Source organism: Nannobrachium achirus, assembly GCF_963921795.1.
Source record: "Nannobrachium achirus genome assembly, chromosome: 20".
Classification (NCBI taxonomy): domain Eukaryota; kingdom Metazoa; phylum Chordata; class Actinopteri; order Myctophiformes; family Myctophidae; genus Nannobrachium; species Nannobrachium achirus.
Genome location: NC_137827.1, coordinates 562,501 through 590,000, shown reverse-complemented (window position 1 = coordinate 590,000; position 27,500 = coordinate 562,501). Strand labels below are relative to the sequence as shown.

The 27,500-nt window shown below is 44.0% G+C and overlaps 1 protein-coding gene across 1 annotated transcript in view; it reads left to right on the top strand.

Annotated features, from left to right (window-relative positions):
- The window catches only part of LOC308305473 (apoptosis-stimulating of p53 protein 1-like), a gene marked incomplete at its 5' end in the record, with an annotated part of 76,120 nt that overhangs the window by 41,589 nt on the left and 7,031 nt on the right, over positions 1 to 27,500 (top strand). The window contains 15 exons of the mRNA XM_080750270.1: positions 274 to 394; positions 3,390 to 3,469; positions 3,745 to 3,894; positions 4,299 to 4,439; positions 5,717 to 5,873; positions 9,947 to 10,048; positions 17,292 to 17,359; positions 17,923 to 18,103; positions 20,588 to 20,896; positions 22,082 to 22,357; positions 23,635 to 23,788; positions 25,741 to 25,778; positions 26,178 to 26,292; positions 26,410 to 26,488; positions 26,764 to 26,901. Coding sequence (XP_080606396.1) covers positions 274 to 394; positions 3,390 to 3,469; positions 3,745 to 3,894; positions 4,299 to 4,439; positions 5,717 to 5,873; positions 9,947 to 10,048; positions 17,292 to 17,359; positions 17,923 to 18,103; positions 20,588 to 20,896; positions 22,082 to 22,357; positions 23,635 to 23,788; positions 25,741 to 25,778; positions 26,178 to 26,292; positions 26,410 to 26,488; positions 26,764 to 26,901 — 2,109 coding nt within the window. The remainder of the gene's footprint in view (positions 1 to 273; positions 395 to 3,389; positions 3,470 to 3,744; positions 3,895 to 4,298; positions 4,440 to 5,716; positions 5,874 to 9,946; positions 10,049 to 17,291; positions 17,360 to 17,922; positions 18,104 to 20,587; positions 20,897 to 22,081; positions 22,358 to 23,634; positions 23,789 to 25,740; positions 25,779 to 26,177; positions 26,293 to 26,409; positions 26,489 to 26,763; positions 26,902 to 27,500) is intronic.

Sequence of the window (27,500 nt, the reverse complement as noted above, 5' to 3'; positions counted from 1 at the left end):
TGCTGCGCACACAGTATATTATATATCATTTGTAAAATACCCAGCATTTGCCTTCCCTAGCCTTCATTACCCGCCGCCTGTGAACCATAGTGGAGGTTTGGATTTTAGTTTTTCCCTTCAATGCTGCTTTCCAACACCTTGTGCGACTAATTCACTCTGAACTCTTTTATCAAATTGAGTCACAGCCTTTTCTTTAATTCAACAAAACGGGGAAACAATTAGCTTTAGTTTTTATTTATTTATCTCTCTGTGTCTCTCCCCCCCCCCCCCCAGGCTGAGTCAGAGAAGCTCCAGCGTTTAAAGGACAGAGTTGAGAGTCAGGAAGCCAAGCTGAAGAAGATCAGAGCCATGAGAGGACAGGTGGACTACAGCAAGATGATCAATGGAAACCTGTGTACGTACGCACGCACACACACACACACACACACACACACACACACACACACACACACACACACACACACACACACACTGCTACAGCAAGATGATCAATGGAAACCTGTGTGAGCACGCACACACACACACACACACACACACACACGCACACACACGCGCACACACACACACACACACACACACACACACACACACACACACACACACACACACACACACACACACACACACACACACAGCTACAGCAAGATGATCAATGGAAACCTGTGTATGCACGCACACACACACACACACACACACACACACACACACACACACACACACACTGCTACAGCAAGATGATCAATGGAAACCTGTGTATGCACGCACACACACACACACACACACACACACACACACACACACACACACACACACACACACACACACACACACACACACATAAATCATGACATACTGTAGATATAAAAAGGAGACCTTCATCAGAGCGACGTGTCTGAAAGGCCTGCTACTCGTAGCTGCTAACAGTAAACCTAACCTGACCTCCCCTGACCTTTCTATTTGTACACCATTTATTTTGCCTTGTGTTTCTTTTTTTCTTTTCTACATAACAGGGTTATTTACAACTTGTGACTTTTGCAAGTCGACTCGACTCAGTAAAAAGTTGAGTTGAAGTCGACTTTATGACTTGACTCTGACATCACAGAATAATAGAATAATGATCATGATTCCTACATAATCAAAGTTCTGTAGCAGCAGCTGTTAAAACTCCCTGTGCTTCATTACATTGAAAAAAACACAGTAAGTAATCCTACTGTTTGAATGCTGTACACACACACACACACACACACACACACACACACACACACACACACACACACACACACACACACACACACACACACACACACACACACACAGTCATATCACAGTCATATCTCCCTGACTCCCTCCCCAGTCAGATCAATAACCTCCTATCTCCTGACTCCCTCCCCAGTCAGATCAATAACCCTCCTATCTCCTGACTCCCTCCACAGTCAGATCAATAACCTCCTATCACCCTGACTCCCTCCACAGTCAGATCAATAACCCTCCTATCACCCTGACTCCCTCCCCAGTCAGATCAATAACCCTCCTATCTCCTGACTCCCTCCCCAGTCAGATCAATAACCCTCCTATCTCCTGACTCCCTCCACAGTCAGATCAATAACCCTCCTATCTCCTGACTCCCTCCACAGTCAGATCAATAACCCTCCTATCTCCCTGACTCCCTCCACAGTCAGATCAATAACCCTCCTATCTCCTGACTCCCTCCCCAGTCAGATCAATAACCCTCCTATCTCCTGACTCCCTCCCCAGTCAGATCAATAACCCTCCTATCTCCTGACTCCCTCCCCAGTCAGATCAATAACCCTCCTATCTCCTGACTCCCTCCACAGTCAGATAAATAACCCTCCTATCTCCTGACTCCCTCCACAGTCAGATCAATAACCTCCTATCACCCTGACTCCCTCCACAGTCAGATCAATAACCCTCCTATCTCCTGACTCCCTCCCCAGTCAGATCAATAACCTCCTATCTCCTGACTCCCTCCACAGTCAGATCAATAACCTCCTATCACCCTGACTCCCTCCCCAGTCAGATCAATAACCCTCCTATCTCCTGACTCCCTCCACAGTCAGATCAATAACCCTCCTATCTCCTGACTCCCTCCCCAGTCAGATCAATAACCTCCTATCTCCTGACTCCCTCCCCAGTCAGATCAATAACCTCCTATCTCCTGACTCCCTCCACAGTCAGATCAATAACCTCCTATCACCCTGACTCCCTCCACAGTCAGATCAATAACCCTCCTATCACCCTGACTCCCTCCCCAGTCAGATCAATAACCCTCCTATCTCCTTACTCCCTCCACAGTCAGATCAATAACCTCCTATCACCCTGACTCCCTCCACAGTCAGATCAATAACCCTCCTATCACCCTGACTCCCTCCCCAGTCAGATCAATAACCCTCCTATCTCCCTGACTCCCTCCCCAGTCAGATCAATAACCCTCCTATCTCCTGACTCCCTCCCCAGTCAGATCAATAATCCTCCTATCACCCTGACTCCCTCCACAGTCAGATCAATAACCCTCCTGACTCCCTCCCCAGTCAGAGGTCAGAGTTTTGATGAATGTAAAATTATGTGCTGGACGTAATTTGCTGTTAATTAGGTGACTTCATTTAATTGACCATCCATCCATCCATTTATCTTTTTTTGTGCTTGCTCTTTGGACTGTATACTACAGTACTCTTTTTCTTTTTCTTACTTCTCTGTAACTTGTAACCTTAACTGCTGTGAGAGTAGGAATGAAGATTGCTCGGTAGACAGAGAGCTTTGCCTTCCTGCTCAACTGTTTTTTCTTCACCACAGTGCGATTTAGCGACTGCAAAACCGCTCCTGCTGCTCCGATTCTCCGATGGTGCATTGTTTAAGAAAATACATTTAATTTAAAAATATAAATCCTCTCTCTCTCACACTCCTGCCAGTGTGCCAGTGATCACCCTCCATGTTGCCTATCCCTACTGTAGATCATGACAGTATGTTGTCTCTCTGTCTCCCTCTAGCTGCAGAGATAGATCATGACAGTATGTTGTCTCTCTGTCTCCCTCTAGCTGCAGAGATAGATCATGACAGTATGTTGTCTCTCTGTCTCCCTCTAGCTGTAGAGGTAGATCATGACAGTATGTTGTCTCTCTGTCTCCCTCTAGCTGCAGAGATAGATCATGACAGTATGTTGTCTCTCTGTCTCCCTCTAGCTGCAGAGATAGATCATGACAGTATGTTGTCTCTCTGTCTCCCTCTAGCTGCAGAGGTAGATCATGACAGTATGTTGTCTCTCTGTCTCCCTCTAGCTGTAGAGGTAGATCATGACAGTATGTTGTATCTCTGTCTCCCTCTAGCTGCAGAGATAGATCATGACAGTATGTTGTCTCTCTGTCTCCCTCTAGCTGCAGAGATAGATCATGTCAGTTCCTTGTTTCAGGAGAAACAGGCTGAGCTTCAGTCAGCTGTGATCAGAGTAGACCAGGTAACGCACGCACACACACACAAAGTTACACATGTTAAGAGCGATGTAAACAGACCTGCACCGCATGACCTAACTTCCCTTAAACGCACAACTTCCACCACCATTTCCAGAACAACGCAAAGCGCAGGTCATGTCCAGGGTGGAGTTATATGTGTTTAGCTCCTCCCCCCTGTGTGTTTAACTCCTCCCCTGTGTGTTTAACTCCTCCCCTGTGTGTTTAACTCCTCCCCTGTGTGTTTAACTCCTCCCCTGTGTGTTTAACTCCTCCCGTCCAGCTGACTCAGCAGTTGGATGATTTGAGGCGTGGTCGTTTGCAGATGCAGCCCCAGCAGACCACGCCCCTCGGACAGGAAGGGGTGGAGCTTCCTCTGGGCATGTCTGGACCGGCAGCTCTGGAGCTGAGGAAGTTGTACCAGGATCTACAGGTATTATTATTATTACCCTTATTATTATTATTATTATTACCCTTAGGATCTACAGGTGCACACATTTATCTATGCTTTATATGTTTCATGTCATTTGTATCAAGTTGTTGTAGTACTTTTATTTTGAAGTGTCAAAGTCACGTTCTGTGGCCCAGCAGATGTCGCTATTTCACCTTCTAGATGTGGCACATCTACGTCTGACGTTATGATGTCACACATCTACGTCTGACGTTATGATGTCATCATGTCACACATCTACGTCTGACGTTATGATGTCAAACATCTACATCTGACGTTAAGTTCTGGGAAGTTAGAAAGTATTTGTCCTTTTTCTTAGATTACTATCTCTTACTTAAATGTAATACCTTACTTATTGTAAACTGTCTCTCTGTCGCCCCCTACAGGAGAGGAACCGCCTCAACGCGGAGCAGAGCAGTAAACTGTCTCAGAACAAAGACCTGCTGAACAAGAGGAACGTTCAGGTCACAGTGATGGACAAACGCATCGGAGATCTGAGAGACCGACTGAGCAAGAAGAGAGCTGAGGCATGCATGCACGCACACACACACACACGCACACGCACGCACGCACGCACGCACGCACGCACGCACGCACGCACGCACGCACGCACGCACGCACGCACGCACGCACGCACGCACGCACACACACACACACACACACACACACACACACACACGTACATGTACATGTGTAGCGCCCGGGGTTCAAACTCGGGTTTCCCATGTGAAAAAACAACATCTTAACACTCATTTGGCTAAAAGATGCGTTACGTAGTTTAATGCATTATGCAATTATTTGTGAATAAATGTTCTCGTTTGACTTTAATTCCCAAATATGGAGACTGACATCATAGATGTCTGACATCATAGACCACATGAAACTGACACAGTATGTCCATATATGGGCTTGATATAGAGGGTGTGCGCGTGACATCATCATCATACCCGGAAGTTATGCGGGAACGCCTACTGAGTGGCAAAAAAACTACTTTCTGGTCTTGACAGCCCAAACATCCACACAGAAAACTACTTTCTGGTCTTGACAGCCCAAACATCCACACAGAAAACTACTTTCTGGTCTTGACAGCCCAAACATCCACACAGAAAACTACTTTCTGGTCTTGACAGCCCAAACATCCAAACAGAAAACTACTTTCTGGCCTTGACAGCCCAAACATCCACACAGAAAACTACTTTCTGGTCTTGACAGCCCATACATCCACACAGAAAACTACTTTCTGGTCTTGACAGCCCATACATCCACACAGAAAACTACTTTCTGGCCTTGACAGCCCATACATCCAAACAGAAAACTACTTTCTGGTCTTGACAGCCCATACATCCAAACAGAAAACTACTTTCTGGTCTTGACAGCCCAAACATCCAAACAGAAAAGTCCGATCTGATTGTATTAAACAACGTTAAACTCACTTTGCCACTCGATTTGCCACTCACTTTATGCATGCGAATACCCTCTATTGATGACATGCAGGGATCTCCATATATGGGCATAATAGGTACAAGGACGGATCGGGACAAGGTGTGTGACTCGCCTCACAGCAACCACACTTGCCATTTCCATTTGCGTCTTTCTAGTCAACTTGCACCAGCAGAGTGTGCAAGCACTGCGTTTGGTGATTTTGTATGCGGCGCCAATGTCCGCGCAGCCAATGAGCAACCAGCATTATTGGTGACGTCTTTATTATGAGCCAATCAGGGATCTGCATTTTTGGTGACGTCACCATCAACAAGTCTTAAGTTTTATATGAATTCATTCATGTTGCCGTGTCTCCTCCCTGCAGTTGAGTCGTATGAACGGAGGAAGCCCCGCCCCCGCCCCCTCCCCCCAGCCCCCCGCCCCTCCCCCCAGCGGGGGGGTGTCGGGCCGCGTGGCCGCGGTGTGTCCTTACATCCAGCTCCCAGCAGGGGGCTCCATGAGTCACTCCAGGTCAACCTCAGGTCAGCTCATTAACTTATCCTTTATTACTGGGGTCTTCAACAGGGGGTCCGGGACCCCTAGGGGGTCCCCAGAGTTACTACAGGGGGTCCTCCAAAGCTGCGAGGCATTGTGAGCTTGTAGATCGGCTATTTTTGGCAAAGAGCTTTGGTGTAGAGGGGAAAAAAGAGCAGACTAAGTACAGAGTGAAAGGTCAAGTTTATTAAGTATTGACGGTTCAAGTGGTTAAATATCTGAAAACACAAATTGACATGAATCCAAAATACACTGACGATCGTGCTGTCAAACAATGGAATCTATGAACAGGTTGTGGGGGTCCCTGCTTCATCTCACTCTCAACTAAGGGGTCCTTGGCCTGAAAACGTTGAAGACCCCTGCTTTATTATAAAGTCACATTATAAACTCATAAGTAGGGATGGAGCTCAATAATCTTTATGAGCACCTTATCGATCCTTCTTATTGATCCAGGTTTTAATCCAGCCCACTGTTGAGTGTTTTCTAATATTTTGTGGAAAGACATGAGACGACAAATTGTGAACAAAACTGGTATCTATTTTTATTGTCCAGTTGTTGTGACTGTGAGTTTGTGGCTGTCCACCATCTATGAAGATGACAATTGACAAAAGTAACAAATATTATCATTAAATATCATTAAAACAATCATTCATTAATGTGCAATAAGTGTTAAATGGCTTTATATTATGAATAGTGCAGTAATAATGTCTTGATGGCCTCTTGTCTTGATTGTTTAAACATGACATCATGGGCCGCTATGCAGGATAACAAGCTTGATAAACCCACAGCTTATTGATACCTGGTAATCAATACATTTGTTATGGAGTTTGTAGTTTATTGATACCTGGTAATCAATACATTTGTTATGGAGTCTGTAGCTTATTGATACCTGGTAATCAATACATTTGTTATGGAGTTTGTAGCTTATTGATACCTGGTAATCAATACATTTGTTATGGAGTTTGTAGTTTATTGATACTGGGTAATCAATACATTTGTTATGGAGTTTGTAGTTTATTGATACTGGGTAATCAATACATTTGTTATGGAGTTTGTAGTTTATTGATACTGGGTAATCAATACATTTGTTATGGAGTTTGTAGTTTATTGATAGCGGGTAATCAATACATTGTTATGGAGTTTGTAGCTTATTTATACTGGGTAATCAATACATTTGTTATGGAGTTTGTAGTTTATTGATAGCGGGTAATCAATACATTGTTATGGAGTTTGTAGTTTATTGATAGCGGGTAATCAATACATTGTTATGGAGTTTGTAGTTTATTGATAGCGGGTAATCAATACATTGTTATGGAGTTTGTAGTTTATTGATAGCGGGTAATCAATACATTGTTATGGAGTTTGTAGTTTATTGATACTGGGTAATCAATACATTTGTTATGGAGTTTGTAGTTTATTGATAGCGGGTAATCAATACATTGTTATGGAGTTTGTAGCTTATTGATACTGGGTAATCAATACATTTGTTATGGAGTTTGTAGTTTATTGATAGCGGGTAATCAATACATTGTTATGGAGTTTGTACTTTATTGATAGCGGGTAATCAATACATTGTTATGGAGTTTGTAGCTTATTGATACTGGGTAATCAATACATTTGTTATGGAGTTTGTAGTTTATTGATAGCGGGTAATCAATACATTGTTATGGAGTTTGTAGCTTATTGATACTGGGTAATCAATACATTTGTTATGGAGTTTGTAGTTTATTGATAGCGGGTAATCAATACATTGTTATGGAGTTTGTAGCTTATTGATAGCGGGTAATCAATACATTGTTATGGAGTTTGTAGTTTATTGATACTGGGTAATCAATACATTGTTATGGAGTTTGTAGCTTATTGATAGCGGGTAATCAATACATTTGTTATGGAGTTTGTAGCTTATTGATACCGGGTAATCAATACATTGTTATGGAGTTTGTAGCTTATTGATACCTGGTAATCAATACATTATTATGGAGTTTGTAGCTTATTGATACCGGGTAATCAATACATTATTATGGAGTTTGTAGCTTATTGATACCGGGTAATCAATACATTATTATGGAGTTTGTAGCTTATTGATACCGGGTAATCAATACATTGTTATGGAGTTTGTAGCTTATTGATACCGGGTAATCAATACATTATTATGGAGTTTGTAGCTTATTGATACCGGGTAATCAATACATTATTATGGAGTTTGTAGCTTATTGATACCGGGTAATCAATACATTGTTATGGAGTTTGTAGCTTATTGATAGCAGGTAATCAATACATTGTTATGGAGTTTGTAGCAGGCCTTGTTTGGAGCTCCATTCGTACTCATAAGTTTGTTCCTATTCCAGTAATAAGTGACTTATGATGTTTATTTTGCGTGTTTCAAAACAGCAACTGGGGTAAGTTTGGTTATTGTAAAGGAGTGCTTGTTTTTGGTGGAGACGACGGAGACGCGCCGCCTGTGCCATGTGAGACACCGCCGAGCCAGCGAGTCGCCGTGTGGAGCGTTGCGACGTTGGCATGAGCCGACTCAGCGTCGTTACAAGTTGTAAACCAGGGGGCCAGAATATTAAAGGGATATAACACTTTCAAAAAACTTTTGGTCATTGTATCGTCTAATCAGGCTTTTATGAACACCCTGAACAGTTTTTAATTTGCTTGATTCAATATTTAGATATTTGATGTAAATGTTACCAGGCCCTCCAGGCCCAGGGCCTCGCCCCACACACACACAATGTAACTTCAAACTCCATTTTAACCATGATAGATTCATTAAAAACACCCATTATTTTTTCTGGTGACTCATACTACCCTCCTAATATGTGAGCAGGCCGTGTTTTTTCAATAACTTTTTTCATTTATTTTTAATAATTATTTTTGGTATTTAATTTATTCCATTTTCCCAAATAATTATTAAAAATACATGAAAACAGTTATTGATAAAACACAGCCTGCTCACGTATTAGGGGGGTAGTATGAGTCACCAGAAAAAATAATGGGTGTTTTTAATGAATCTATCATGGTTAAAATGGAGTTTGAAGTTACAATGTGTGTGTGTGGGGAGAGGAACCCTTCCACTGTTACAAGTGTTTCCCTGTTGAAAGTGGAATATCCCTTTAAATCTTTGTCCCCCAGTGTTGTTTTTGACAGCAAACTTTGATTTAGTTTTAATCACAGTCTTTTGAATAAAATGACATTTCGTTTTTTTCATAATTTAATCACCTGAAAAGTTTTAGTTTTAGTCTAATTTTAGTAGACTAAATATCATAAGATTTTACAGTTGATTTAGTCGACTAAAATGTATTTTGGCAGGCTTTGATGGCATCCTAATGACTGATTTTACACTTGGTGGTGTGCTGAAAATAGCAGATCGTTGTGAGCTTGTAGATCTGCTATTTTCAGCACACAACACCTGAGAGCAACCAAACATAAAATGACTCTCTTCTCCACTAGTCCCTCCCTAACGTTTTAGTCTAGTTTTTATTTTGTTGACGAAATTGTCAATATATTTAGTCTTAGTTTTAGTCACCACAGCTTAGTTTTAGTTTAGTTTTTATTTAGTTTTAGTCAGTGAAAAAAATACAGTCGACAAAAAAGATTTGTCATAGTTTTAGTCGACAAAACCAACACTGGTCCCCCCGACTTTCGCCGCCTCCGCGCGGTCCAAGGGAACACAAAGGAACGCTCCCTAGCTCTGGTTCAGCCAATCATGAGCTTCCAGGGGCGGGTCTTGGCGTACCCATGTTGCTGTTTTGATTCACATGTTTATTTTGCCTCCCGTGGCTCCGACTGAGTTCTAACTTCCTGTCCTTCTATTTCCTCTTCCTGTCTCTTACTTCCTCTTCTCCTCCCCTTGGTTGTGGTGATGTCACTTCCTGTTTGTTAATGCTGTTATTGTGAATGTTTGTGATGTCACCTGTGATGACATCGTTGTGATGTCATAACATGTGATGACATCGTTGTGATGTCACGCATATCTTTAATGTGATGTTGTATTTTGGTCGCTGATGTGGTGGCTTCTGATTGGCTACCGGCGTCATTGTGGGTGTGGCCTGTGCAGAGGTGGAGGGGTGTGTCAGGAAGCCTCCCAGCCAATGGAAAGTGTCAGATTTAGACATCCTCCTGACAGAGACCAATGAGAAGAGACCTCGCAGCAAGACCTGTGAGTCTCTAGGGGGCGCTGTAGAGACTAGTCAGTAGTAGAGCTCTTCACGGGGGCCCCGACCCCGAAATGACCAGAGAGACCCGTACCGGGTTCGGTCAGTGTTTTATCATAATCACTCGGAGCAGGGTCGGAATGGTCGCATTTCCCTCGGAACACTTCGAAACACGGGACTGTAATCATCATGTGTATAACCCGAGAGGACCCGATAGGACACGTACCCGATAGGACACTGTGTGTGTGACGTGTGTGTACTTTCTGCTTTTTGTGCAAACTGTAAAGCAAGCAATCAATCAATGTCTGTGTGTGCGCTGCTGCGCTATGATCAGGATACGGAACGAACTGGAGTTCTGTTTAACGTGTGTGCTGTGCTGTGTTTAGGCTGACCTAGGATCAGATTCAGGTCCGTTATTAGCCGCGAGGCAGCGACATGAAGAATGGCTGTGTGTAACTGTGAGATGATAATGCTGGTCTACGATCAGATTTACAGCGGAAAAAAGAGCTTGGTGCGTGCGTAATGCATGCGTGTGCGTGATGCGTAGCAGCTACTCCTGCTGTCGCCTGTCAGGCTGAAGAGAAAGCACTCGCCTACAAGTTAAACCATGACAAACAAACCGAAAGTGACTTACCTCTGTTGATAGAAAATAGCCTAAAAGTATTCCTTTATCCCTGGCATTTGTTTCGATGTTAATATATATTCCTTGGCAGCCTTCTTCTGCCTGTCAATCAGTTAACAGCGCACGGATGCAGTGAGTGAGGGATCTCGGTACATGAAAGGGGATTTTAATAATGATTAAATGTCCAGGTCTCTCGGAACCTCGGAAATAAAAGGATTTCGGGACAACATGTCACGGGTTTTGGTCTGTAAAAAAAGAAAGAAAGTCGGAACGGGACGGAATCAGACTAGACCGTTACGGGACCACTCGGTTTGGTTTTGTAATTTGATTATTATTTCGGAACAGGTCGGAATCGGACGAAATTTGACGGTCCATTTCGATTTCGGTTCGTTTTTTTTTTACCCGTGAAGACCTCTAGTCAGTAGTTCATCTATTAACACTAGGGGGCAGTAGTGAGGCACTCTAACCTCTACTAGTAGGGGGAATTAACCTCAGAAAATGGCTAAATCGTTACGCGGCGGATAAAAGCACCAAATTTGGTACACATGTCCCTTGGGTCATCCTAAAACATCCTAGAAGGGGTGCCCCAAATAATCATAAACAGGAAGTGAGTTATGGACAAAAGTCAAAATGGCCGCTTAAACTGTTGACTGTTGACCGTTGACTCAAAAGACACAAAAATAATCTCCAAAAAGCATAATATTTGGCACACATGTCCCTTGGGTCACACATGTCCCTTGGGTCACACATGTCCCTTGGGTCATCCTAAGACACACATGTCCCTTGGGTCATCCTAAGACACACATGTCCCTTGGGTCACACATGTCCCTTGGGTCATCCTAAAACATCCTAGAAGAGGTGCCCAAAGATATCTTAAACAGGAAGTGAATTTATGACAATATTGAAAATGGCCACCTACAGTGTTGGCTATTGACTCAAAAGACAACTAAAGAATCTCATAAAAGCATACAAAAGCATCCTAAGACATTCTAGAATGGGTGCCCAAAATAATCTGAAACAGCTAAACAAAATGGAAAATGACCACCTAAAGCAGTTGACCCAAAAGAACACAAAGTTGGTTCCTTCCTTTCCCTATGTAAAGCGACTTTGGGTACTTAGAAAATAGCTATATACATTTGAGCTATCATTATCATCATTATTATAAAGGGACTTCATAAAAGCCTATAAGTTGGTACATATTGAGTACTGCTTATTATCCCAGAAGGGGTTATTTATTGTATGGTTAATCCTTTTGAAGTGCTTAGCCAAGAATCAAACAGTGTTACAGTGCTTGAAATATACACCTGTGTTCTGTATGACAAGACAACGGACATTAGGCAGTTTAAGCAGCCAGTTTCTACAAGCGCGACGTGTGGCGGGACAACGGCTGCTATGACGTAATCGCCGTAGCAGTCAAAATCTTTAAGCGAACAGCCATCGGCGACGGGGTCCCACCTCTTTTACTGAACTCTTTGGTTCCCATGGTGATACATACAGGCAGCAGAAGTTCCAGCCTCTACGTGGGAAGGGAGCTTCTGGCGTTGTAGAGACGGCCGCGGCAGGTTTATCTATCGAGCGATGATCATTTCCGGTTACCGTTTTCATCTGCCGTAGCCGTCAAAAGCTCTTATAGTCGCTATTATGAAACTGGGAGGACCTGTTTGCTCATAATTGTCTCTCAATGGAAACCATTCCTCCCACACAGGCTGCACTGCTACAACATTCAAATCGAGCAGTAGCCCCTCTGTTCGAGAAAGTGTAGATGCTGGGATGCTGGGTTACCTTGCACAGCATTATGTCAATGTGCTGGTCATTATGAAATGGCACACATGAATAGTTACTAAACACTAACTAAGTGAAGATAGACCAAAATAAGCAAGAAGATGTAGAGTGCAAAATAGAAATGCAGAGAGTAAAATAAGAATATGCTGAAGATAAGATGCAGAGTAAAATAAGTATGAATATGCATGCAGAGGGTTAGATAAATAAAGAAGGTTCAAAGACTAAAGTACATTAAGGGTAGGGTTCTATCGGGTTTTGATGGTATGGTAGTGCCATTCTCTGTTTACTCTGTGCGGGCAGCAAACGGGAGCCAGTGGAGGGAGCAGAGAAGGGGGAGATGATGTACACAGAGAAGGGGGATGCACACAGAAGGTAGACTGAAAAATACCCCAGGTTTATGCAGACTGTGCAGCTGTCAACTGTTTAAACAGTCTTTTAGAATTATTTCAGTATGGTCCCTTCCCAAACAAATAAATAGGATATAATAAGGATACGGCCTCTAGGATATAATAAGGTGAAGGCCTACATGCCAAATAATATGTTTATATAGTGTCCCTTTATGTTTTCTTTTGTGTCAACTGCTTTAGGTGACCACTTTGAAATTCGACAAAAACCCTCTTCCTGTTTAAAACATATTTGGGCACCCCTTGTAGGATGCGTTAAGATCACCCAAGGGATATTTGTACCACATTTCATGCCTTTATGATATTCTTTACTCTTTAGGTGTCTTTTACATCATCTGTCAATACTGTAAATTAGGCAATAACTAACATCCTGTTTCAGATTTCTTTGGGCACCCCTTCTAGGATGTCTTAGGATGACCCAAGGGATACATGTGCCAAAGTGTATGCGTCTATGAGATTCTATAGGTTTTTTGGAGATTCTTTTGGTGTCTTTTGAGTTAGCGGTCAACAGTTTAAGCGGCCATTTTGACTTTTGTCCATAACTCACTTCCTGTTTAAATAATTTTTGGGCACCCCTTCTAGGATGTTTTAGGATGACCCAAGGGACATGTGTGCCAAATTTTATGCTTTTTGGAGATTCTTTTGGTGTCTTTTGAGTCAACGGTCAACAGTTTAAGTGGCCATTTCGACTTTTGTCCATAACTCACTTCCTGTTGAAGATTTCTTTGGGCACCCCTTCTAGGATGTTTTAGGATGACCCAAGGGACATGTGTGCCAAATCTTATGCTTTTTGGAGATTCTTTTGGTGTCTTTTGAGTCAACGGTCAACAGTTTAAGCGTCCATTTTGACTTTTGTCCATAACTCACTTCCTGTTTAAGATTTTTTTGGGCACCCCTTCTAGGATGTTTTAGGATTACCCAAGGGACATGTGTGCCAAATCTTATGCTTTTTGGAGATTCTTTTGGTGTCTTTTGAGTCAACGGTCAACAGTTTAAGTGGCCATTTTGAATTTTGTCCATAACTCACTTCCTGTATGAGATTTTTTTGGGCACCCCTTCTAGGATGTTTTTGGATGACCCAAGGGACCTCTGTATCAAATTTCATGCTTTTATCCGCCGCGTAACGATTTTGCACTTAATTCCCCCTACTATACAGCCTTATAAGGTCTGTAACTCTGAGAGTGAACAAAGGGAACCAAATGGACCCCTTGGTTCCAGATGGGTCCTTGAGATGAAAAGGTTTAAGAAACATCAAATGGAACAGAGCCTTCATTAGTGTCATTGATAACATCTGTGAGGAAAGTAAGGAGGAGGATCAGTGTCATTACAATATCAAAGGTAAAACAGCTTTATTGATTGATTGAATATTTTATTACACACAAATGGAGAACAGTACAAGTTAGGGCATTAACCAAAAAGTCGACTTCATTACACAAGTAGACTCCCACCAGAGAAAGTCGAAAGTTGAAGTTGGAAAAAATATATGATTTCTATTGTGAAAATAGCAGATCTACATGCTCACAACGCCCGTTGTGAGCAATAGATCTGCTATTTTCTGGTCTATGTCATTTTCTGGTCTATGTCATTTTAGAGGTATTAAAAAGTTCTTAAATTGGCACTTTAGAAATGTGCAGATACCCTCTATACACTTAAACATTATGTTGTTGTGTTTACTGTTGAGTGAGAAAACAATGTTTCACATTAAGTTAATCATCTGGGGACCCCCAAAATAATTGGGGGGTCGTGTGTGATGTTATGACGTCATCAAAGTCGACTTCAACTCAACTTTTTACTGAGTCGAGTCGACTTGCAAAAATCACAAGTCGTTAATGCCCTTGTACAAGTAGAGTCAGTACAATAAAACAAAAGTAGTAGAGTACCTAAAAGGGGCATCCTTGCCTACTTCCGCCTCTGGCTTCCTGAAAGGTGAGTTTTCAGGGCGGTTTTGAAGGATGCCAGCGAGCTACAAGCTAGGAGAAGTGATATTTTAGGATAAGTGATATGTTTGCTCTATATTGTGATCATTAGTTGTCTTGTTTACAACCAAGCCTTGCATCAATTAATTATTGCACCTTTGATTAATATCACAAACTGAGCTTCATGAAAAGGTCATCATGGGGTCATCTAGAGGTCATTTAGAGGTCAGCTTGTGCTTGATCTTTGATGTGATGTAAATCATGTATTGTTATCATTATTATATTAAAGTTATTCATTATTATTATCATCATTGTTATTATGAATAACTTTGAGTGAATTATTATTCACTAAAAGCTCTATTTGTTGAATAGGGCTTTTTTAACTGATGGTTCATGAAGTGTTTTTCTAAGTTTGTGTCTGAATTCTGAAACGGGTTTGAACCAATGGTTCTCAAAGTGTGGTCCGGGGACCCGCGGGAGGTCACAGACATGTTTAAATGTATGTGAATTGGTTCATACAGATATACTATTGGTTCATACAGATATACTATTGGTTCATACAGATATACTGGAGGAGGGGCATCACTGTGGTGACGTAGTTCATACAGATATACTGGAGGGGCATCACTGTGGTGACGTAGTTCATACAGATATACTGGAGGGGCATCACTGCGGTGACGTGGCAGTCAGCTGATCATTGCCAACCTACTTAAAGCCTGTTGTCTCTTCCTCCTGCCTTGCTGATTGGCTGCTTGCACTTGCTTGCCCCCACCACCTCCTCCCCAGCACCACCGCCTCCCCAGCACCACCAGTAGGCTCTGCTGCTAATTCTCTTCTCCATGGGGGGTGTTTATATCTATACATCTCCTTGCCCCCACCCCCTCCCCAGCACCACCAGTAGGCTCTGCTGCTAATTCTGTTCCCCATGGGGGGTGTTTATATCTATATAACTCCTTGCCCCCACCGCCTCCCCAGCACCACCAGTAGGCTCTGCTGCTAATTCTCTTCCCCATGGGGGGTGTTTATATCTATACATCTCCCTGCTCCTAATGGTAATGATGTTGTTCTTTTGTGCTGCGCTGAGCAGGGAGAAGCAGAGCCACACACCAATATTAATGTGACATATACACACTTGTATTACTCATCGATAATAAACATTGTTTCAATCCTTATCGTGAGTTATCTGTATGAACCACTTTAACATGGGATATTTGAAAATAGTAGATCTACAAGCTTGCAACGCATTGAAGCGTTGCAAGCTTGTAGATCGGCTATTTAAAAAAAAAACTTGAAAAGATGTTTTGGAAACTTTTTGAACCTCTGACACAAAGAGCAGCCATTGGTCCAGCTTCTCTTCTAACCTCTGACACAAAGAGCAGCCATTGGTCCAGCTTCTCTTCTAACCTCTGACACAAAGAGCAGCCATTGGTCCAGCTTCTCTTCTAACCTCTGACACAAAGAGCAGCCATTGGTCCAGCTTCTCTTCTAACCTCTGACACAAAGAGCAGCCATTGGTCCAGCTTCTCTTCTAACCTCTGACACAAAGAGCAGCCATTGGTCCAGCTTCTCTTCTAACCTCTGACACAAAGAGCAGCCATTGGTCGAGCTTCTCTTCTAACCTCTGACACAAAGAGCAGCCATTGGTCCAGCTTCTCTTCTAACCTCTGACACAAAGAGCAGCCATTGGTCCAGCTTCTCTTCTAACCTCTAAGCCGGCATGATGTCATGTCCTGTCCCCGATGTCATTTCCTGTCTGCCCTTTTAACCCTGCTTTGAAATGCATGATGTCACTACGATGTCACTGATGATGTCACTAAACTCTATCCTTTGTCCCGCCCTCTTTTTATGTCTTATTGTCTCTTTAAGGTTTTTATAGATTTTATTTTCTCATTTTTTATTTCATATGTTTTCAATTTCACTTTAAGTTTAATTATTACCTTAAGAATATGACAACCCCAGTCTTCATTGGTTTCATGACAGATAGAAATACATATTTTACATATTTTTTAAGTTGTTCTTGCATATTAGGAAAAAAAAAAACGTTATTAATGACCCAACCTGCCTAGTGGTGATGTCACTGGTAGACAGGTTTCTGAACCTCTGAGACAGAAATGATGTCATCTCATAATGAACATTATTCATTTATATGAAGATAGGCTTTTTTATTTATTATTGTTATATTTTTAAGGGTTAGAGTTAGGGTTAGATACATATTAGTTTTGGTTAGTTTTTATTTCAGTCAAAAGGGTAAACGTATCGGGTAATAATAATAATAATAATAATAATATAATAAAAAGGGTAAACGTATCGAATAATAAAAACTAAAACGTTTACCGTCAAACAGAAGATTTTAGTTTCTTTATGATTTCAGTTTGTTTTGATTTTACTAAATGTTTTTAGTTTTTGTCTGTTTTATTTATTTAACTATAATAATACATTTTATTTCCTTTAATGTCTTTTTATTTAACCCTTTATTTCATGTCCCTTAAAAAAAATGGCCACACCCACTTTCCTCCGTGTTCAGCCAATGAGGCGTCGTGGCCGGGCATCAGTAGGAGCCAATCAGAATGGAGGACTGGCAGTCCAGAACAGGTACAGTTTTATTATTATGAATAAAATGAACTGTGCTTCCAGTAGTTGTTATGAATGATTATATTCACACACCGATGGCAGAGGATGATGTTATGAATGATTATATTCACATACCGATGGCAGAGGATGGGAGAGTGTTTTTTTGCAGGTCTTTCAGTCAAAGTTTATCAAAAAAGCAACTGGGTTAAGCACTGTTGGTTTCTCTCTCTCTCTCTCTCTCTCTGTGTCTCTCTCCCTCTCTCTCTCTCTCTCTCTCTCTCTGTGTCTCTCTCCCTCTCTCTCTCTCTCTCTCTCTCTCTCTCTCTGTGTCTCTGTGTCTCTCTCTCCCTCTCTCTCTCTCTCTCTCTCTGTGTCTCTGTGTCTCTCTCCCTCTCTCTCTCTCTCTCTCTCTCTCTCTCTCTCTCTCTCTCTCTCTCTCTCTCTCTGTGTCTCTGTGTCTCTCTCTCCCTCTCTCTCTCTCTCTCTGTGTCTCTCTCCCTCTTTCTCTCTCTCTCTCTCTCTCTCTGTGTCTCTCTCTCCCTCTCTCCCTCTCTCTTTGTGTCTCTGTGTCTCTCTCCCTCTAGCTCCACCATGGCTATGGAACCTACCCCAGTGCCAGCCACCAGCCAGCGGGCCTCCACTGCAGTACCAGCTCCCTGCCACGCTGTGGCGCTGCTGGCATGTTGGGCTGGCACCGCACCAACCCCTCTTCATCACCACCACCATCATCATCATCATCACAACAACAACGAATCCCTCTTAAAGGTACAGTAGGATGAATCTGGTCCTCTTAAAGGTACAGTAGGATGAATCTGGTCCTCTGAAAGGGAAACTAGGTCACTTTAAGCATATATAAAAGTGTCAAGTGCTCGTTAGTGATCTCTCTTATCAATGAAAACATCAAAGACAACGACCTGTTTGATGCCTTTCACAGAGCGGAGGGGGAGGGGGATGTTCCCCTTTAAAGGTACAGCAGAATGAATGTGTTCCTCTTAAAGGTAATGAAGGTAATGAAGCAGGAAACTATGTCACTGGAAGGAGCTAGGCTCATATAAAGGTAATGAAGGTAATGAAGCAGGAAACTATGTCACTGGAAGGAGCTAGGCTCATCAACATCTGTCCTTTTACCCTTTGTCCAAAGTTTGTTGTACGCCCTGGGTCACATTGGCCAAGCATGGCCTAAATCTGGCCTACATCTGGCTTCCATCTGGTCTACATCTGGCCTACATCTGGTCTACATCTGGCCTACATCTGGCCTACATCTGGCCTACATCTGGCTTCCATCTGGTCTACATCTGGCCTACATCTGGCCTACATCTGGTCTACATCTGGTCTACATCTGGCCTACATCTGGCCTACATCTGGCTTCCATCTGGTCTACATCTGGCCTACATCTGGTCTACATCTGGTCTACATCTGGCTTACATCTGTTCTACATCTGGTCTACATCTGGCTTCCATCTGGTCTACATCTGGCCTACATCTGGCCTACATCTGGCTTACATCTGATCTACATCTGGTCTACATCTGGTCTACATCTGGCTTACATCTGTTCTACATCTGGTCTACATCTGGCTTCCATCTGGTCTACATCTGGCCTACATCTGGCCTACATCTGGCTTACATCTGGTCTACATCTGGTCTACATCTGGTCTACATCTGGCTTACATCTGTTCTACATCTGGTCTACATCTGGCTTACATCTGGCCTACATCTGGTCTACATCTGGTCTACATCTGGCCTACATCTGGTCTACATCTGGCTTACATCTGTTCTACATCTGGCCTACATCTGGTCTACATCTGGTCTACATCTGGCTTCATCTGGTCTACATCTGGCCTACATCTGGTCTACATCTGGTCTACATCTGGCTTCATCTGGTCTACATCTGGCTTACATCTGGTCTACATCTGGTCTACATCTGGCTTACATCTGGTCTACATCTGGTCTACATCTGGTCTACATCTGGCCTACATCTGGTCTACATCTGACTTACATCTGGCCTACATCTGGCTTACATCTGGCTTACATCTGGCCAACATCTGGTCTACATCTGGCTTACATCTGGTCTACATCTGGCCTACATCTGGCCTACATCTGGTCTACATCTGGTCTACATCTGGCCTACATGTGGTCTACATCTGGCCTACATCTGGTCTACATCTGCCCTACATCTGGCCTACATCTGGCCTACATCTGGCCTACATCTGGTCTACATCTCTACTTTTTTACAATTTGCAGCCACCTGTAGGTGCTCTTCTAGAGCAGATATCTGGTGTTTGTGTTTGTAGCCAATCAAAGACTGCTGCGATGCCCACCTCAAGGCAGTTAGTGTATCCCTCTCCTCATTGTGTCTTAAAGATGCAGTGCCATGAGGATTTAAAAAAAAAGTGTACAGAAAGAGTTAAAATTATGTTTTTATGTGGCCACACCCACCAGTTCGTTAAGTATGCCTGGTTGTCATGGTGGGTGGTGACCCAGCTGAAGTTAGCAAAACACCCACAGTGTTGGGTGAATGGTAAAAAGGGGAGGGGGTGATTATATGATGTCATTATATCACTGTTTTTGGATTGGCACTTTTGATCCACAAGGTGTCAGTCTCCAGCTAAAAACCCAAATACAAAGGGAATACATAATTGCTCATAACAACCACACCAGGGGGTCTAATGAAGTACTGTCAACCTCATAGACACATGAAAACCAGAAAAATAACAAAACTATGGCACCGCCTCTTTAAAGATGGGGTGCCATGATTTTTCCCCCCTATAAAACATGATTATCTACTATTATGATTGTACTAGGAGGAAGATTTTTTCCACAAAAGTGTACAGAAAGAGTTAACATTATGTTTTTATGTGGCCACACCCACCAGTTCATTGGTATGAGTGGTTGTCATGGTGGGTGGTTACCCAGCTGAAGTTAGCCACACCCACGTATGTTGGGTGAATGGTAATTAGGGGAGGGGTTGATTCTGTGATGTAATAAGTATCTGTGTTTTTGGACCGGCACGTTTGACCCCACAAGGTGGCAGCCTACAGCTAAAACCCAAATAGAAAGGCAATACATAATTGCTCATAACAACTACACCAGGGGGTCTAATGAAGTACTGTCAACCTCCTAGACACATGAAAACTAGAAAAAGTACAAAACTATGGCACCACCTCTTTAACAGCCATCCTTTCATCCTCTCTCTCTCTCACTCTCTCTCTCTCTCTCTCTCTCTCTCTCTCTCTCTCTCTCTGTCTTCCAGGGGGTCCAGGCTTCTCCCCTCTGTCCCAGCCCCCCCAGACAGACAGAGCGGACCCCCCACCAGCCGCAGCCGTCCGCCCGTACGTCCCCGAGCGCCCGGAGCAGCCGTCGTCCAGACCCCAGTCGCCCAGGAAGGGTCCCGCCACCATGAACAGCAGCTCCATATACAGCATGTACCTTCAGCAAGCCCCCAACAAACAACTGCAGCAAGCCCCCAACAAACAGCTGCAGCCGCCGTCCAATAAACAGCTGCAGCCGCTTTCCAATAAGAACTACGGCTCTCTGAGCAACAGGAGCACTGTGAAAGCAGGTGGGTCTACATACCCTCAGCCTCTATCACTGTGACAGCAGGTAGGTCTACATACCCTCGGCCTCTAGCACTGTGAAAGCAGGTGGGTCTACATACCCTCAGCCTCTATCACTGTGACAGCAGGTAGGTCTACATACCCTCGGCCTCTATCACTGTGACAGCAGGTAGGTCTACATACCCTCGGCCTCTATCACTGTGACAGCAGGTAGGTCTACATACCCTCGGCCTCTATCTATCACTGTGACAGCAGGTGGGTCTACATACCCTCAGCCTCTATCACTGTGACAGCAGGTAGGTCTACATACCCTCGGCCTCTATCACTGTGACAGCAGGTAGGTCTACATACCCTCGGCCTCTATCTATCACTGTGACAGCAGGTGGGTCTACATACCCTCAGCCTCTATCTATCACTGTGACAGCAGGTAGGTCTACATACCCTCGGCCTCTATCACTGTGACAGCAGGTAGGTCTACATACCCTCTATCTATCACTGTGACAGCAGGTAGGTCTACATACCCTCTATCTATCACTGTGACAGCAGGTAGGTCTACATACCCTCAGCCTCTATCTATCACTGTGACAGCAGGTAGGTCTACATACAGTGGTTAGCAGTTGATAACGGCAGTGGTACCACTTGGCTGCCTCAGTGGCACCACAGTAGCACCACTGAGTAAATGTGGTGGCACGTTTCACACCTATTTTTAGAGGTGTTACTGCATGTACTGTGGCTGATCTGCCACACTGAGGCGCATGTGAGTCCATGCAGTACAGTGTTGGCAACAGGGCAAGGGAATAAATTCATTGTGATTGTTATTTAAAAATAATAACATAGACAACAATACAGAGTTCTTAGGTTGAATTGAAAAGCAATTGTTGCTTTATACACAACTGTGTTTATCATATTTAACAACATAAGAGAAATTAATTATTCTAATCTCAAAGTCCCCAGGACAGGAAAAAACAAACAAATAAATTCAATAAAATCTTTTTGAAAAAATGTTATATCCCTAGGATGATTGCAAAATAGACCCTGTTTTTGAACCCTTTGTCTGTCTCTCCAGTGTATAGTAAACCCGTCTGTCTGTCTGTCTGTCTGTCTGTCTGTCTGTCTGTCTGTCTGTCTGTCTCTACATTGTATTGTAAACCCGTCTGTCTGTCTGTCTCTCTGCCTGTCTGTCTCTCCAGTGTACGGTAAGCCGGTGCTGCAGTCGTCTTCCGCCTCTCCGTCTCCTGTTCCCTTCCTGCAGGGAGGTGGGGGCGGGGTTAAAGTAGGGGAGGGCGGGGTTAGGGCAGGGGAGGGCGGAGTTAGAGTAGCGGAGACGGTTAGAGGAGAAGGCGGGGTCAGAGGAAAGGAGGAGGGGCCAGAGAGAGAGGGAGGAGTCAGAGCAGGAGCAGACCCTCCTCCCCCCAGCGTGGAAAACATCCCCCGCCCACTGAGTCCCACCAAGCTGACCCCTGTTGGTAGGTATTATTATTACACTTATTATTATTATTACCCCTAACCCTAACCCCTGTTGGTAGGTATTATTATTACACTTATTATTATTATTACCCCTAACCCTAACCCCTGTTGGTAGGTATTAGTATTTCATTATGATTATTATTATTACATCTAACATTAACCCCCGTAAGCATGTATACATTATTTTCCAGGACAATTTCAAAATAAACATGTTGAATGATCGATTGTATAGATGAAAAAAATAAAATAAAGACTCTTGTTTTGAAATGCGCTTCTGTGCAGAGAGGAAATGGCTTTCATAGGACGAGCCTTTAACGGTCGTCCACTCTGTCGTCAGTGCGTATCTTGCGCCCTGATGGACTCGTGGTGAAATTAACAACACAGGCATAAAGGAATATAACAGAACACCAAGACAAGACCATGTAGGCTATAAAGGCATTAAACATCGTCCTGCTCATCTCATCGTCACTCAGTCAACAATTGTTGAGTGAGTAGAGTTGGAGTAATGATGGATGCTATGCTGCTAGCTAACACTGTTTTGGCTAGCGTTGTAGACACATTGTATGGGTCCTGAAAATAGCAGATCTAGAAGTTCACAACGCAGCGCGAAGCGACTCCTTGTGAGCTTGTAGATCGGCTATTTTCAATTCTACTTGTTTGGGTTTAGTTTCTCTTGGTTCACGGGCTAAAACGTTTGGGAAGCAATACCATAATGCTTGCTGTAGTAGAACAGTGGTGTAAAATTAAGTAGATAACTGAAAAGCTTTTGGAACTGAATGATTATATGATACTGGTGTTGTCTGTCTGTTGGAGTGTTGGTACCAAGAATTCCATCTACTATAACTATATAGACTATCTTGCTGGCTGGTGCATGTGGAAAGGGGCAAAGGGAAAGTGTAGTGTGCCGTTCCCGATTGTTTAGCAAAAAAACCCCCCGCGGAAACCCAAATAAAATGCGATAAAAACGCGATCAAAACCGCGAAAAACCGCCAATTTTACAGCGCGCGCGCGAGACCCCCCCCCCCCCCCCCCCATGTAGGGCCCCCATAGCTCTGGGAGTATAACTCGAACACTGGTCTTAACAGACAGAAAATCAACTTGCTCGCCTGCCCCCACCCCCTAGAATCGGTAAAATCGATCAAAAAAACGATAGAAAGCCGTAAATGAAAACATTTTAACCCTCAACTTTTCTATTCTCTAATTACAATCTAAAATATGAACCCTTGTTGTACTTTAATGTGGTTTTGATTGACATGTCTTGGCCCCTCCCCCTCAGCCCACTCTCCTCTGCGCTACCAGGAAGTGACCTCTGACCTGGAGGTGCTCCGTCGTCGCCTCAGCAACGCCCCCCGACCCCTGAAGAAACGCAGCTCCATCACCGAGCCTGAGGGCCCCCAGGGGCCCAACATCCAGAAACTACTGTATCAGAGGTGAGCTGAGGGGCCCCAGGGGCCCAACATCCAGAAACTACTGTATCAGAGGTGAGGTGAGGGCCCCCAGGGGCCCAACATCCAGAAACTACTTTATCAGAGGTGAGGTGAGGGCCCCTAGGGGCCCCCAGGGGCCCAACATCCAGAAACTACTGTATCAGAGGTGAGGTGAGGGCCCCTAGGGGCCCCCAGGGGCCCAACATCCAGAAACTACTTTATCAGAGGTGAGGGCCCCTAGAGGCCCAACATACAGAAACTACTGTATCAGAGGTGAGGTGAGGGCCCCTAGGGGCCCAACATCCAGAAACTACTGTATCAGAGGTGAGGTGAGGGCCCCCAGGGGCCCAACATCCAGAAACTACTGTATCAGAGGTGAGGTGAGGGCCCCCAGGGGCCCAACATCCAGAAACTACTGTATCAGAGGTGAGGTGAGGGGCCCTCAGGGGCCCCCAGGGGCCCAACATCCAGAAACTACTGTATCAGAGGTGAGGTGAGGGCCCCTAGAGGCCCAACATCCAGAAACTACTGTATCAGAGGTGAGGTGAGGGCCCCCAGGGGCCCCTAGGGCCCAACATCCAGACACTACTGTATCAGAGGTGAGGTGAGGGCCCCCAGGGGCCCAACATCCAGAAACTACTGTATCAGAGGTGAGGTGAGGGCCCCCAGGGGCCCCTAGGGGCCCAACATCCAGACACTACTGTATCAGAGGTGAGGTGAGGGCCCCCAGGGGCCCAACATCCAGAAACTACTGTATCAGAGGTGAGGTGAGGGCCCCCAGGGGCCCAACATACAGAAACTACTGTATCAGAGGTGAGGTGAGGGCCCCCAGGGGCCCAACATCCGGAAACTACTGTATCAGAGGTGAGCTGAGGGCCCCTAGGGGCCACACATCTATAAACTACTGTATCAGAGGTGAGGTGAGGGCCCCTAGAGGCCCAACATCCAGAAACTACTGTATCAGAGGTGAGGTGAGGGCCCCCAGGGGCCCAACATCTATAAACTACTGTATCAGAGGTGAGGTGAGGGCCCCCAGGGGCCCAACATCCAGAAACTACTGTATCAGAGGTGAGGTGAGGGCCCCCAGGGGCCCAACATACAGAAACTACTGTATCAGAGGTGAGGTGAGGGCCCCAGGGCCCAACATACAGAAACTACTGTATCAGAGGTGAGGTGAGGGCCCCCAGGGGCCCCCAGGGGCCCAACATACAGAAACTACTGTATCAGAGGTGAGGTGAGGGGCCCTCAGGGGCCCAGCATCCTAGTACATACTGTAGGCCTACAGGCTCTTAACTCATATGCTGCCATGGCCGAGGAGCCCGAAAAAATCCCGTTGTCCCGCCCTGCCACGCCCGAGGAACCCGAGAATTTTTTCCAAAAAAAAGAAAATCATTTTTTTTTTCAAAAATGTTTTTTTTTTTTTTTTAAAATGTTTTTACCCCAAAAAATGTAGTAGGCATGATAGCGATCGCGAAATTGCATGTTTAACCCCCATAGCAACCCCATCTTTCAAACATGGCAGCCATCTTTGTTTACATTTTAGGAAAACATAATGGCTGCTATCTCATGAATGCCTGAACGCATTTCCATTCGGATTTTTTTGTTTGAAAGCTGTGAGCAATGTGGACACACGTGGTGCATTATCTAGGCATGGGTGTGCATGATCCGTGCACTATGAATTACATGGAAGTCTATGGAGACAGTTTGGCATATGAGAGTACGAAGGTATTGTTAAATGCCAGCAGTTAATCTCTTAACATCTCCCAAAATAATGGGGACCTCCCAAAATGACTTGGGGACCCCCCTGGGTGTCCTGACCCACAGGTTGAGAACCACTGATTTAGTCTACAGTCAGCATCAAGCGCAGATGGCTGCGGTGCTTGTTATTATTAATGAATGAATGCATGAATTAATTAATTAATTAATTAATTAATGGTGTGTTTTGTTTTGTGCAGGTTCAACACGTTGGCTGGAGGAATGGAGGGAGGAACAGGTTTGATTATTACATTAATATTATTACATTATTATACTAAAATATTACCATGATAATAATACATATTAGCATAATGCAACACATTATTTATGTAAGGATAATGTCTTATGGAGAAATAATGGGACAGGATTATCAGACTGAATAATTATCAGACTAATAATTTGACTCGAAAATAAACACACCGCTGATCTCAGCGATTGACCAATCAGAATCAAGCATTCAACCAAGTCTATAGCTTGTTTAACAAACTACAAGTTTTTATTTGTCCAAAATTTTAAAGAAAAAAAAAAAAAAAAAAAAAAATATATATATATATATATATATATATATATATATATTATATATATATATATGACATGGTGCTCGTTATAATTAATTATGAATTTTTTCCTCCAATAGGAAACCCTTTCTACCAGCCTGGCTGCCTATTGGCTGAGATGGACAACATCCACTCGGCCAATGGCAACGTAGGAAGCCAGGGACAACAAGGAGGTCGTCATGGCAACTACAGAGGGCGACGCCCAGAGCCACACCACGACCCCTGACCCCCGCCGCCTGTCCCCGCCTCCCGTTGCCGTGGAATGGCCAATGAGACGCCAGCGCTTCCCCCTCCTAGCCCCTCCCCTCCCAGGGCGGGGCCGAAGCGTCTGGAGGACCAGAACAACAACCAGACCCCGCCCCCAGCCACTCCCCCCGCCCCCTCACCCAAGGTAAGCTCCTCCCCCTCACCCAAGGTAGGCCCCGCCCCCCCTGTCAGTCCAGTAGTGGTACTATGCCACATGGAGGCACAGAGCTATGTGAGTGAGGGTGAAATCAGCAACACAAACGTCTGTGAAAGCCAAGCTCTGTGGAGGTCGCTAATCGCCATTAGGGCGTTTTACTAAGTGTCTCTCTATGTCTCTCTCTCTCTCAGGTAAACTCTATGTCTCTCTATGTCTCTCTCTCTCAGGTAAACTCTATGTCTCTCTATGTCTCTCTCTCTCAGGTAAAACGTACCAACTTAAAGAAGCCGTCATCAGAGAGAACAGGTCACGGTCTGAGGGTCAAGTTCAACCCTCTGGCTCTGCTGTTGGACGCATCGTTGGAGGGAGAGTTTGACCTGGTGCAACGCATCATCTATGAGGTAATACTACCTCTAACCTGGTGCAACGCATCATCTATGAGGTAATACTACCTCTAACCTGGTGCAACGCATCATCTATGAGGTAATAATATATTAATATACTATAGTCTATAATACATACTAATACTGGATCATATATGAGGTATTAAACTATAATCTATAATACATACTAATACTACCTCTAACCTGATGCAGAGAGTCATATATGAGGTATTAAACTATTAATACTAGCCCTTACCCGTTCAAAGATATGAGCTCTGAAATGATGTGCAGTGTGTGGGTTATGGGGTGTGCACTGTGCACACAGTATATGAGGGATGGAAAGTAACTTTAACTGGTGCTTACATGATAATATGTAGGAGCATCAATGTAAGAAATACCCGTTTCGTTTAATGGCTACAGAGATACTGTGTACCGATCTGCATGATTTTTGGACAACATCTATAACGGGGCCAGACAACCCCCCCACCCACGTGTGCGCGCACACACACACACACACACACACACACACACACACACACACACACACACACACACACACACACACACACACACAGCTGGTTAAACATGTTGCCTCATGCTAGATGCAGAATAGATAA